Source organism: Papio anubis, chromosome 20 (assembly GCF_008728515.1).
Source record: "Papio anubis isolate 15944 chromosome 20, Panubis1.0, whole genome shotgun sequence".
Taxonomy (NCBI): Eukaryota; Metazoa; Chordata; class Mammalia; order Primates; family Cercopithecidae; genus Papio; species Papio anubis.
The window spans coordinates 33,922,798-33,935,070 of record NC_044995.1 but is presented as its reverse complement, the minus strand read 5'-3'; the positions used below and the strand labels follow the sequence as shown (position 1 = coordinate 33,935,070).

At 53.1% G+C, this 12,273-nt stretch overlaps 1 protein-coding gene across 1 annotated transcript; it reads left to right on the top strand.

The window, feature by feature from the left end:
- Positions 1-3,119: 3,119 nt before the first annotated feature.
- On the top strand, positions 3,120-7,795 carry IFI30 (IFI30 lysosomal thiol reductase). Its single transcript, XM_003915166.4, has 7 exons — positions 3,120-3,312; positions 4,401-4,583; positions 4,672-4,746; positions 4,966-5,058; positions 6,811-6,963; positions 7,384-7,437; positions 7,522-7,795. Exons 1-7 carry the CDS (start codon positions 3,181-3,183, stop codon positions 7,582-7,584), a joined length of 753 nt encoding a protein of 250 aa, XP_003915215.1. The 5' UTR covers positions 3,120-3,180; the 3' UTR covers positions 7,585-7,795.
- The last annotated feature ends 4,478 nt before the right edge of the window (positions 7,796-12,273 follow it).

Below are 12,273 nucleotides of genomic sequence, written 5' to 3'. Positions count from 1 at the left end.
CAAGCCCAGAGCAGTTGAGGCAGTGCCCAAGGTCATACAGGAGAGAGATTCAAATTCTGAGCTCCCGACTGCTCAGGGGACCCCAGACCCCATCCAGCCACTCAAGTGCTTCCAAGCTGCTCCCCTCCACCACCCCCAAACTTGAATCCTGTCGCAGCCATCAGCTGTGTCCTTGGAAAAGTCATATCCCCTCCCTGATCCAGAGCTTCCTCATTCATTGCCAAGTGGTGTCAAAAGACACAACCCTCCCATGCCACAGGGAGTGGTCTCCCGTGTCTTTGATGTTCTCAAGGCGTCGGCACCTCCATCCAGCACTGGAGGCTCTTCTCTGATCTCTCCTCACCCCCTCCCATGCACAGACCGCCAGGTCCCAGGAGACGCTGAGCAGAAGCCCTGTGGGGTTTTTTGTTTCTTTTTAAAGAGTCAAGGTCTCGCTCTGTCACCCAGGCTAGAGCGCAGTTGTGTGAACACGGCTCGCTCATGGCTCACGGCCTCAAACTCCTGGTTTCCAGCCTCAAGCAGTCCTCCCATCTCAGCCTTCTGAGTCACTGGATTACGGGTGCGTGTCACCATGTCCAGCTAATTGGTTTTAAATTTTTTAAAAAACAAGATCTTGCTGAGTACAGTGGCTCACACCTGTAATTCCAGCACTTGGGAAAGCCGAGGTAGGCAGATCACTTGAGGTCAGAAGTTTGAGACCAACCTGGCCAACATGGCAAAACCTGGTCTCTACTAAAAATACAAAAAAAAAAAAAAAAATTAGCCAGGCTTGGTGGCACGTGCCTGTAATCCCAGCTATTTGGGAGGCTGAGACAGGAGAATCGGTTGAACCTGGGAGGTCGACGCTGCACCAAGCCCTGCACCGAGGTTGTGTCACTGTACTCCAGCCTGGGTGACAGAGTGAGACTCTGTCTCAAAAAAAAAAAAAAAAAAGATCTTACCCTTTTCCAGGTGAGTTTCAAACTCCTGGCCTCCAGCAATCCTCCTGCCTCAGCCTCCCCAAGTCACATGGGCCACCACGTGTGGCCTCATGGCATCTTTGACCTGGACTCCTGTTTACCAGCCTCCCATCACACCCAGAATCCACACCACCACTGCCATATCCTTGTCCCTTCAGCCCTCCCCAACCCTGGGGCCTTGCTGTTCTTGTCTGTTCTGTACAGCCACCTCTCAAGGCCCAACAAGGCTGAACCTGGGGCAAGTGCATAAACAAACTTCCCTTCTGACCCAGTCTACTGCTGGGACCTTGGGACAGGAGCTGCCTCCCTTAGTCTCAGAGCCCCGCAACCTTGCCAGGCACTGTCCCTGCCATGTGTCCTGTCTGGAGACACCCCGTAAATAACTCCAGCCCAGATAGTGCCTCTCACTGCATAGGTTCTCACAGGAGAAAGGTTGCCGTCTTCATGGCGGGGTGGAAGAGAATAGCCTGTGTGGCTTCTAAAAACACTCAACCACTGGCTGTGTGGCCTTGGCAAGATAGCCTTCCTTCTCTGATCAGCCATTTATTTGTTACCAACTGGAGTCAGCAGCCCCTACCCCCAGCCCCAACTGGATGCTTCTGAGGGTTCAATGATAAAATGGGTTGCCGGCCCACTCTATGCCTGGCAGCAAGCCAGACAGCAATACATTGTGGGGTTACATTTACGATTTCTTCCAATAGGGCTGGGCTGGTAACTACTGGAAAAATTGTAGCGATTATATTTGTGGTTATTTCTTCAATCCCACCCGGCATAGGGTAAGCACCAGACTTGAGGCGGTGAGTCCTGGGGAGGCTTTGAGAAGGAAAAGGGCATTGCCAACGGTTTGGTTGTCTGAGGGATGGGCTCGGGGACCATCCAGCCCCCGGGACTTCAGGGAAACTCCGGCTCCCAAACCAGCTGCTGTGTGCGTGGTCGGGGTCTTCCACACAACTAGAAGGGGGCACCGCTGGGGACTCAGCTATATCTTCCAGCCGTCTTTGGGACATTTTCTTCCTTAGGATCCGGTGTGTCTTGCCCTGAATGTGAGGCCCTGCAGGGTCTGAATGTCTCAATTATTCCCCCAACACTCCAACCTCCATCTGGGCCTTTTTTCCAGGCTATTCTCTCTGCCTTCACTGCTGGGGCCACTGTCCTGTGTAGGCACCAAGGCCTGACCATGCCACCCGGAAGCCCCAACCTGGGACAACTCTTCCCCCACCTGCCTCTGAGCCCTCCATGGTGACTCTTGTTCCCCAAACCTTATCCTTCTCCCCATTACACAGAAGGGAAAGCTAAGGCTCCGTCACTCAGATCCAAAGCCAGACGGACTCCAAGCCGCCCCACCCCTATCCCAGACAGCACAGGCCCCCGCTTTCCCCCATGGGTGCCCCTTGAAGGCCAGGTTGCCCCCCACCCTCCACAAGCCTTAGATGGTGAAAAGAAGGAAGGCCAGTTCTCTTCAGCCCAAGTCGGAAGTGGGGCTGGAGGGGGGTACCCTAGAGAAATGACACGCCACTCCCTGTGCCAGCTTCTGCTTTCTGGCATGGCTGTGGTCAAGCCTGAGTCAGTCCCACGGGACCACGGAGCCGGGTCAGGAGCATCGGGCTCAGGAGCTTGAGGGGGAAGGATCAAGGGGCAGGACGTGGGGGTTGGGCGTGAGGGAGGTCACGGCCCAGGCTGGAGGGAGGGAACCTGGCCACACAGGCCTTGCCCACTCTCAGGGGGCTGAACATTTCAGTTACTCCCCAAACACCCCAGCCTCCATCCCATCCCCAGCCTCCATCCCATCCCCAGCCTCCATCCCATCCCCAGCCTCCATCACAGGCCCACTCTGAGAGTGAGTCCCAGGCCCCAAGTCCCCTAGCCGCCCCCAGAAAGTCTAGGAGTGCATGGACACACCACCATTCCTCTCAGCCTCTTTGTGTCTATCTCAAAGGCCCCACCTCACCTCCCCTAAAGGTACTCTTGCGCCAGGGCTCACATGCCTAGGCAGGGCTGATTGCCAAGGGGCCCAGTGACCTCGTGACTGGGGACCCAGCACCTGGCAGGGGTGGGGGTGGGACACCCAGAGGGAGGAGTAGAGGAGGGAGAGACGCTGGCTCGGGGCCCAGGGGCGTGGGCACCGGGAGGCGGGCCCGGGTTAGGGGCGGGACCACCCCCTGGTTAAAGGCGCTCATTTCCCAGGCAGCCGCCCCAGCCGCCACACTTTTGCCCCGCAGCGATGTCCCTGTCGCCACTTCTGCTGTTCCTGCCACCGCTGCTGCTGCTGCTGGACGACCCCACGGCAGCGGTGCAGGCGTCCCCTCTGCAAGCGTTAGACGTCTTTGGGAATGGGCCGCCAGTTAACTACAAGGTAGGGACGGCGACAGGGCGGGCAGACTGGAGGGGACAGGCGCCCTGTCGGGGCAGGCGGCTCCTTCTTTCTCCCCAGACTTCACAGGGGAAGACCAGGGCCCCGACTGGAAAAACCCCGTTCATTTCCCGGCACTGCGGCCAGAGTCCCTCCGTGCCGTGCCGTTTTCGCTTTCGCATCCCGCATCTGAGACGCGCAGTTGCTTCCACCGCCTCGTCCAGCCCAAGGGTTCATTGAGCGCCTATTGTGTACTTTTGGGGCAGGAGCTGGGGTCTCCTTTTATGGTCCAGGGCACAAGTTCAGCAGCTGGCCGAGGGCCACCGGCATGCGTTCTTGCTGCTACCCCTGGTGCATTCATTCCAGCCAGGGCAGGGCTTGCGTGTCTCTGGGACCTATTAGGCAAATGCCCTAGAAGCTGAGCGACTTGCTCAGGGATCCAGCGACACGGGCCGCCCGCCACCCCTCAGCTGAAGCCGGAAGTCAGCACCTATTAGGTGCCGCCTCTGTTTGGTTGGGACTTGGAAAAGGTTCACGTGGGTTCCTCGCTCAGCTCAGAGTCAAAGTCTCCTGGTGGAGTGGCAAGAAATGGGCATGGGCCAAGGCCGGAGGCGGTGGCTCACACCTGTAATCCCAGCACTTAGGGAGGCCGAGGCGGGCGGATCACGAGGTCAGGGGATCGAGACCATCCTGGCTAGGCTAATACGGTGAAACCCCGTCTCTACTAAAAATACAAAAAAATTAACCGGGTGTAGTGGCCGGCGCCTGTAGTCCCAGCTACTCGGAACTGTAGTCCCAGCTACTTGGGAGGCTGAGGCAGGACAATGGCGTGAACCTGGGAGGCGGAGCTTGCAGTGAGCCAAGATGGTGCCAGTGCACTCCAGCCTGGGCGACACAGAGAGACGCTGTCTCAAAAAAAAAAAAAAAAAAAAAAAAGTCTCAAAGTCAAGATTCCACCTGGCAAGCTCTGGAAGGTGTGCAAGATGAATTGCCTATGACACCCCCCTTTCTACAAGAATACCAAGTGGGGTTCAGAGAAGTGGGGAACTGCCCAGGGCTACACCTGCCTCACACCCCTTCCTAATCCACAGATGGGCAATCTATACCTGCGGGGGCCCGTCAAGAAGTCCAACGCACCGCTTGTCAACGTGACCCTCTACTATGAAGCACTGTGCGGTGGCTGCCGCGCCTTCCTGGTCCGAGAGCTTTTCCCAACGTGGCTGATGGTCATGGAGATCCTCAATGTCACGCTGGTGCCCTACGGAAATGCACAGGTGCATGGGCGCTGGGGAAACTGAGGCACGTGGGCAGGGGAGCAGGGGACCCAGCCTGCCAGCCAGCTCTCACCCTGCTGCCTTGCAGGAACAAAATGTCAGCGGCAGATGGGAGTTCAAGTGCCAGCATGGAGAAGAGGAGTGCAAACTCAACAAGGTGGAGGTGAGCGTCCCCAGGGCCCCACACCGGGGTGGGGGAAACCCGTCCGACGTACAGGAGGTAAATACGAGGATGCCAGCTCTGTCTTCTGCCTGGTGTGCTCCCATTTAATCACATCTTTATTCCCTATCTCCTGGGTGGGTACTGGTGATTATTACGAGAGGGTGTCAGGGTACCCTGGGCCCTCTTCATGCCCTCTCCTGCCCCCTCTCCAAACCCCAGGCCTGCCTGTTGGATATGCTTGACATGGATCTAGCCTTCCTGACCATTGTCTGCATGGAAGAGTTTGACGACATGGAGAAAAGTCTGCCACTAGTGAGTGACGCCCCTCACTCCGCACGAGGAGGGGGACAAGGGTGGTAACCTTCCCTACACCCAGGCAGACCCAAATTCAAGTCTTAGCCTTGACCACTGCTGTCTGTGCAGCCCAAGAAAACAACTACCCTTCTTTATTTTATTTATTTATTTATTTTTTCTTGAGACGGAGTCTCGCTCTGTCACCCAGTCACCCAGGCTGCAGTGCAGTGGCACAATCCCAGTTCACTGCAACCTCCACCTCCCGGGTTCAAGTGATTCTCCTGCCTCAGCCTCCTGAGTAGCTGGGATTACAGTTCTGTGCCACCATACCAGGCTAATTTTTGTATTTTTAGTAGAGACAGGGTTTTACCATGTTGGTTAGGCTTGTCTTGAACTCTTGACCTCGTGATCCACCCGCCTAGGCCTCCCAAAGTGCTGGGATTATAGGCATGAGCTACTGGCTCTGTGCCCGGCCGTTTTTTTTTTTTTTTTGAAACAGGGTCTTGCTTTGTCACCCAGGCTGGAGTGCAGTGGTGCGATCTTGGCTGACTGCAACCACTGTCTCCTCGGTTTAAGTGATCCTCCCACCTCAGCTTCCCCAGTAGCTGGGACTACAGGCGCGCACCACCATGCCCGGCTGATTTTTGTATTTTTAGTAGAGACAGCGTTCACCATGTTGGCCAGGCTGGTCTCAAACTCCTGACCTCAAGTGATCCTCCTGTCCCAGCCTCCCAAAGGATTACAGGTGTGAGCCACCACGCCTGGCCCCAGCCTCCCCTCTTGAAACTTCCATCTCTGAATCAGGGGAATGAATGCAGGTCTCTTAGGAGCATGAGTGATCACGGAGGACTTACTGGAGGAGGCATTTCTGAGCTGGTCATGGAAGGATGAGCAGGAATGTGCAGAGACACAGATGATAGGATGTGGAGATGATAGGACAGACCCCACCTACTTCCTCAGGGGATTGTGAAGAATGACTTCCAGAGAAGTGACTCATTGGCTCCAATAATTTATTCATTCATCAAACATCTGGGTCACCCGGCCAGACATGGTGGCTCACGTCTGTAACCCCAACACTTTGGGAGGCCGAGGTGGGCGGATCACAAGGTCAGGAGATCAAGACCATCCTGGCTAGCACAGTGAAATCCCGTCTCTACCAAAAATACAAAAAATTAGCCGAGTGTGGTGGCTGACGCCTGTGGTCCCAGCTACTCGGGAGGCTGAGGCAAAAGAATGCCGTCAACCCGGGAGGCGGAGAGCTTGCAGTGAGCCGAGATCGCACCACTGCACTCCAGCCTGGGCAACAGAGCAAGACTCCGTCTCAAAAAAAAAAAAAAAAAAAAATCCGGGTCACCCAAGAGGCCTCACCTAGCGATACCCTAGTCCTGCAGGGTTAGATCAGGGCTGAGAGAGTGGCAAGGAGAGGGCACTGAGGAGACACAGTGGACGGAGGAGGAAGGGTATTCCTGGCAGAGGGATCAGCCTGTGTAGAGGCCCTGAGTAAAGTGAGATACCATGGGGGTCAGAGACAGTGGGGTCTGGTCTTAGGGATGAAAACAAGGGAGCTAGGAGGCAGGAGCAGCCTCAGCCCTGACTCAGGGGCCTCCACTCAAGCATGTATTGAGCGTCTGCTGTTTGTGGGCATTGTCGCATCGCTGTGAAGCCAACCCTCTTCTCAGTGACGAAACAGGCTTGACTCAGGGCTGGTGGGGGGACCGTTGAGATAACGGGGAGGAAGCTGAGGCAACCCCCTGCTCCCCACCCACCCAGTGCCTGCAGCTCTACGCCCCAGGGCTGTCGCCAGACACTATCATGGAGTGTGCAACGGGGGACCGCGGCATGCAGCTCATGCACGCCAATGCCCAGCGGACAGATGCTCTTCAGCCACCGCACGAATATGTGCCCTGGGTCACCGTCAATGGGGTAAGAATCTTTTTAGCCCTCAGCTTGACACTCATAGTCCCATGGAGTCAGGGATGGACCAGACAGAGGGACCAGGGATAAAGGAGCCCAGACAGAGGTTGCAGTGAGCCGAGATCGCGCCACTGCACTCCAGCCTGGGCGACAAGAGCAAAACTTGATGGCTTTGCATATGGAAAAGGGGCATTGGGCCTGGAGTTTTGAAAAGTGAGTAGGAGTCCATCAGGCAAAAAAAATGTATGTATTAATTCGAAGTGGTAAACATTGATAGCCACCCCCGCTGGGACAGGTGTGTCACTGATTCGCGAGGCAGGAGTCGGGGGCCAGACTTGGGAACACGTGCGGCCCTTTCTGGGCTGGAACCAGGGTGCATGGGTTGGGGTAGCTGCTGGGAGTGTGTGACCTCTGTCTTGCTTTGTGCAGAAACCCTTGGAAGATCAGAGCCAGCTCCTGACCCTCGTCTGCCAGTTGTACCAGGTAAGCTGGGAGGGGAGCAGTGGGATTCAAGTGGTGGGGGTAGGGTCTGCTTCCAGGACTCCAACTTGTGGCCTTCCCCTCCAGGGCAAGAAGCCGGATATCTGCCCTTCCTCAACCCGCTCCCTCAGGGGTGTCTGCTTCAAGTGATGGCCGGTGCGCTGTGGAGAGCTGATGCAAGGCAAGCAAGAACCTGGCCTCCTGCCTTTTTTTCTGATCCGGACCCTCGGCACCTGCTTCTCACCAACTGGAAAATTTCTATGCATCCCATGAAGACCAGATACACAAAATTCCACCCCATAATCATGAATCTTGCTCCACTAAGAACGGTGCTAAAGTAAAACTAGTTTAATAAACCCTTCTGGATGGTGTAATTAATTTGATAAGTCAGCCATTCCCCCTTCCCCAGGCCTGGCGAAACCCCCTCTCCACTGAAAATGGAAAAACTAGCTGGGCATGGTGGTGGATGCCTATAATCCCAGCTACTCGGGAGGCTGAGGCAGGAGAATTGCTTGAACCTAGCAGGCAGAGGTTGCAGTGAGCTGCACACCAGCCTGGGCGACAAGAGCAAAACTCCGTCTCAAAAAAAAAAAAGAAAAAGTGACTGGTTGTAGCTAGGCGAGGTGGCTCATGTCTATAATTGCAGTGCTTTGGGAGGTCGAGGTAGGAGGATTGCTTGAGGACAGGAGTTTGCGACCAGCTTTGGTTGGCATCATAGCAAGACCCTGTCTTTACAAAACATGAAAATAGAAGGAATTAGCAGGGCATGGCGGTGAGCAACTGTGGTACTCGGGAGGCTGAGGCAGGAGGATCACTTGAGCACAGGAGGTCAAGGCTGCAGTGAGCCATAATTACGCCACTGCACTGCAGCCTGGGCCAGAGAGCAAGACTCTGCCTCTTTTTTTTTTTTTTTTCTGAGATGGAGTTTCGCTCTTGTTGCCCAGGCTGAAGGGAAATGTGTGATTCGGCTCCCCACAACCTCTGCCTCTCCGGTTCAAGCAATTCTGCTGCCTCAACCTCCTGAGTAGCTGGGATTACAGACACATGCCACCACGCCCAGCTAATTTTGTATTTTTAGTAAAGACGGGGTTTCTCCATGCTGGTCAGGTTAGTCTCGAACTCCTGACCTCATGATCCATCCGTCTCGGCCTCCCAAAGTGCTGGGATTACAGGCGTGAGCCACCGCACTGGGCCAAGACTCTACGTCTTTTTTTTTTTTTTTTTGAGACGGAGTCTCACTGTGTCTCCCAGGCTGGAGTGCAGTGGTGCGATCTCGGCTCACTGCAAGCTCCGCCCCCCAGGTTCACGCCATTCTCCCGCCTCAGCCTCCCAAGTAGCTGGGACTACAGGCGCCCGCTACCGCGCCCGGCTAGTTTTTTGTATTTTTAGTAGAGACGGGGTTTCACCAAGGACTCTACCTCTTAAAAGAAAAAGAAAGGAACGAGCATGTTCAGTGTTGTATTATTTCCTGCTGATGGACTGGTCAAATCATAGATGTATATATTCTTCCTTCAAAGAGGTGAGGCTTAATTCCACTCCCTACAAATACCTTTGTTTCTCTTTAATTTGAGATGGGGTCTAGCTGTGTTGCCCAGGCTGGTCTCAAACTCCTCGGCTCAAGGATCCTTCTTGAGGATCCTGAAGTGCTGCGATTATAGACGTGAGCCAGTGCGCCCGGCCCTACAACCACCTTGATAGTGAACTGGATTTAGTAACTAGATTCCAAAGAGTAGAACAGGGAAAGTGAAAAAGAATACAGTGGCTCACACCTGTAATCCCAGCACTTTGGGAGGCTGAAGTGGGTAGATCACTTGAAGTCAGGAGTTCAAGACCAGCCTGGCCAACATGGTGAAACCCCGTCACTACTAAAAAATACAAAAATTAGCCACTAAAAATACAAAAATTAGGCTGGACGCGGTGGCTCACCTGTAATCCCAGCACTTTGGGAGGCCCAGGCAGGCAGATCACCTGAGGTCAGAAGTTCGAGACCAGCCTGGCGAATATGGCGAAACCCCATCTGTACTAAAAAATACAAAAGTTAGTCAGGCGTGGTGGTGCACACCTGTAATGCCAGCTACTCCAGAGGCTGAGATGGGAGAATGGCTTGAACCCGAGGGGCAGGGGTTGCAGTGAGCCGAGATCATGCCACTGCTCTCCAGCCTGGGCAACAGAGTGAGACCCCCATCTCAAAATAAATAAACAAATAAATAAAAATCATCAAGTAGCAAAGGCGGCATGTTTTGAGGTGACACATCCTGAACTTCCTCATTCCTGGCTGAATTGGTGGGTGGTGGACAGAAATTCAGGGTAGAAGTTCTGAAGTAAGATATCCATAGAAGGGGTAGAAAAAGACAGATTAGAACAAATAGAAAGGAATAAATGTAAGCACACTATGCCAAATATTGTCGAATCAGTATCTTTGTCCTGAGAATAGGTTAACTTGGTTACACGCTTGTGTCTTATTTTATTTTATTTTATTTATTTTTTTGAGACAGAATTTTGCTATTCTTGCCCAGGCTGGAGTGCAATGGTGCGACTGTGGTCTCGGCTCACCACAACCTCCACCTCCGGAGTTCAAGCAATTCTCTTGCCTCAGCCTCCTGAGTAGCTGGGATTACAGGCATGCGCCACCATGCCCGGCTAATTTTGTATTTTTAGTAGAGACGGGGTTTCGCCATGTTGGCCAGGCTGGTCTCGAACTCCCAACCTCAAGTGATCTGTCTACCTTGGCCTCCCAAAGTGCTGGGATTACAAGCATGAGCCAGTGTGCCCGCCCTTGTGTCTCATTTTAGAAGGGGGTGGCTTAGGAGGGAGTTGGGAACCTATCTAAGTCAGATCTCTAAATGGTGCGAGCCATCAGGCATTTAATGAGCATTTCTTCTTTCTTTCTCTGTCTCCCCACCCTCACTTTCCTTCTTTCCTTTTTTTTTTTTTTTTTTTCTTTTCTTTCTGGAGACAGAGTCTTGCTCTGTCACCCGTGCTGGAAAGCAGTGGTGCAATCTCGGCTCACTGAAGCGTCTGCCTTCTGGGCTCAACCAGAGTAGCTGGGACTACAGGCGGGTGCTACCACATCCGGCTAATTTTTTGTATTTTTAGTAGAGATGGAGTTTCACCATGTTATCCACCGTGTTATTGATCTCCTGACCTCATGATCCACCTGCCTCGGCCTCCTAAAGTGCTGGGATTACAGGCGTGAGCCACCGCACCCAGCCACACCTGACTAATTTTTGTATTGGCAGTGGAGACGGGGTTTCGCCATGTTGCTCAAACTGGTCTCAAAGTCCTGGGGTCAAGCGATCTGCCCACCTTGGCCTCCAAAAGTGCTGGGATTACAGGCGTGAGCCACTGCGCCCAGCTCTTCCTTTCCTACTCGACAGGATCTGGCTCTGTTGCCCAGGCTGCAGTTCAGTGGCACAATCACAGCTTACCGCAGCCATGACCTCCTGGACTCAAGCAGTCCACCTGCCTCAGCCTCTTAAGTCACTGGGACTACAGGCTGGAGTGCAGTGGCACAATCTTGGCTCACTGCAACCTCTGCCTCCCAGGTTCAAGTATTACTCTTGCCTCAGCCTCCCGAGTATCTGGGATTATAGGCACACGCCACCACACCCAGGTGATTTTTATATTTTTAGTAGAGACAAGGTTTCACCATTTTGACCAGGCTGGTCTTGAACTCCTGACCTCGTGATCCACCCACCTTGGCCTCTCAAAGTGCTGGGATTACAGGCATGAGCCACTGCACCCCACCCCAAAGTACACATTTACAAAAAGATTTTGAAAACAATATTTAAGCAGGCATATTATAAAACATAATTATTGTTGAAAAGCTTATTTATAAGCTTTCATCTCACTTTCATTTAACTTGTGTTCAACAATTATGCTTAATTACTCATGAACATTTCAAGAAACATTGAAAAAATCACCATCATCTTAAGTTACTTTTCTTGTTGACAAATCAAGTATCAAAAATCAAAGAAACAAAGAACCAAAAAAATTAAACATAGGGGGCCCAGCACCATGGCTCACACCTGTAATCCCAGTACTTTGGGAGGCCATGGTGGGGGGATCACTGGATGCCAGGAGTTCAAGACCAGCCTGGCCAACATAATGAGATCCCATCTCTATAAAAAATACAAAAAGTGGCCGGGCATGGTGGCTCATGCCTGTAATCCCAGGACTTTGGAGGCTGAGGCAGGTGGATCACCTGAGGTCGGGAGTTCAAGACCAGCCTGACCAACATGGAGAAACCCCATCTCCATTAAAAATACAACATTCGCCAGGTGTGGTGGCGAGTGCCTCTAATCCCAGCTACTCAGGAGGCTGAGGCAGCAGAATCGCTTGAATTTGGGAGGCAGAGGTTGCAGTGAGCCGAGATCACGCCAGTGCACTTGAGCCTGGGCAACAAGAGCAAAACTCCATCTCCAAAAAAAAAAAAAAAAAATTAGCCGAGCATGGTGGCTCACACCTGTAATCCTAGCTACTTGGGAGACTGAGGCGTGAGGACCACTTGAATCTGGGAGGCTGCAGTGAGCTGAGATCATGCCACTGCACTCCAGCCTGGGCAACAGAGTAAAACCTTGTCTCAAAAAATAACCATCCAAGCAACCAAAAAAGAAAAAAAACAAACCCACATATGGGTCTCTCCTTTACTTTTTAAAATTAATTTACTGTCAGGCTTGACATCCATTAAGCAAGTCACCTTTTTTTTTTTTTTTTTTTTTCCAGACAGGGTCTCACTCTGTCACCCAGACTGGAGTGCAGTGGGGTAACATCACAGCTCACTGCAACCTCTGCCTCCATGGCTCAAGCGATCCTCCCACCTCAGCCTCCCGAGTAGCT

What these genes read in the sequence shown, in the direction of transcription:
- IFI30 (XM_003915166.4), top strand. Translation starts at nt 3,181, where the DNA reads ATGTCCCTGTCGCCACTTCTGCTGTTCCTGCCACCGCTGCTGCTGCTG. An exon ending in GCAAACTCAACAAGGTGGAG is followed by an intron (nt 4,747 to 4,965) that starts GTGAGCGTCCCC and finishes TCCAAACCCCAG; the next exon opens with GCCTGCCTGTTGGATATGCT. An exon ending in TCGTCTGCCAGTTGTACCAG is followed by an intron (nt 7,438 to 7,521) that starts GTAAGCTGGGAG and finishes CTTCCCCTCCAG; the next exon opens with GGCAAGAAGCCGGATATCTG.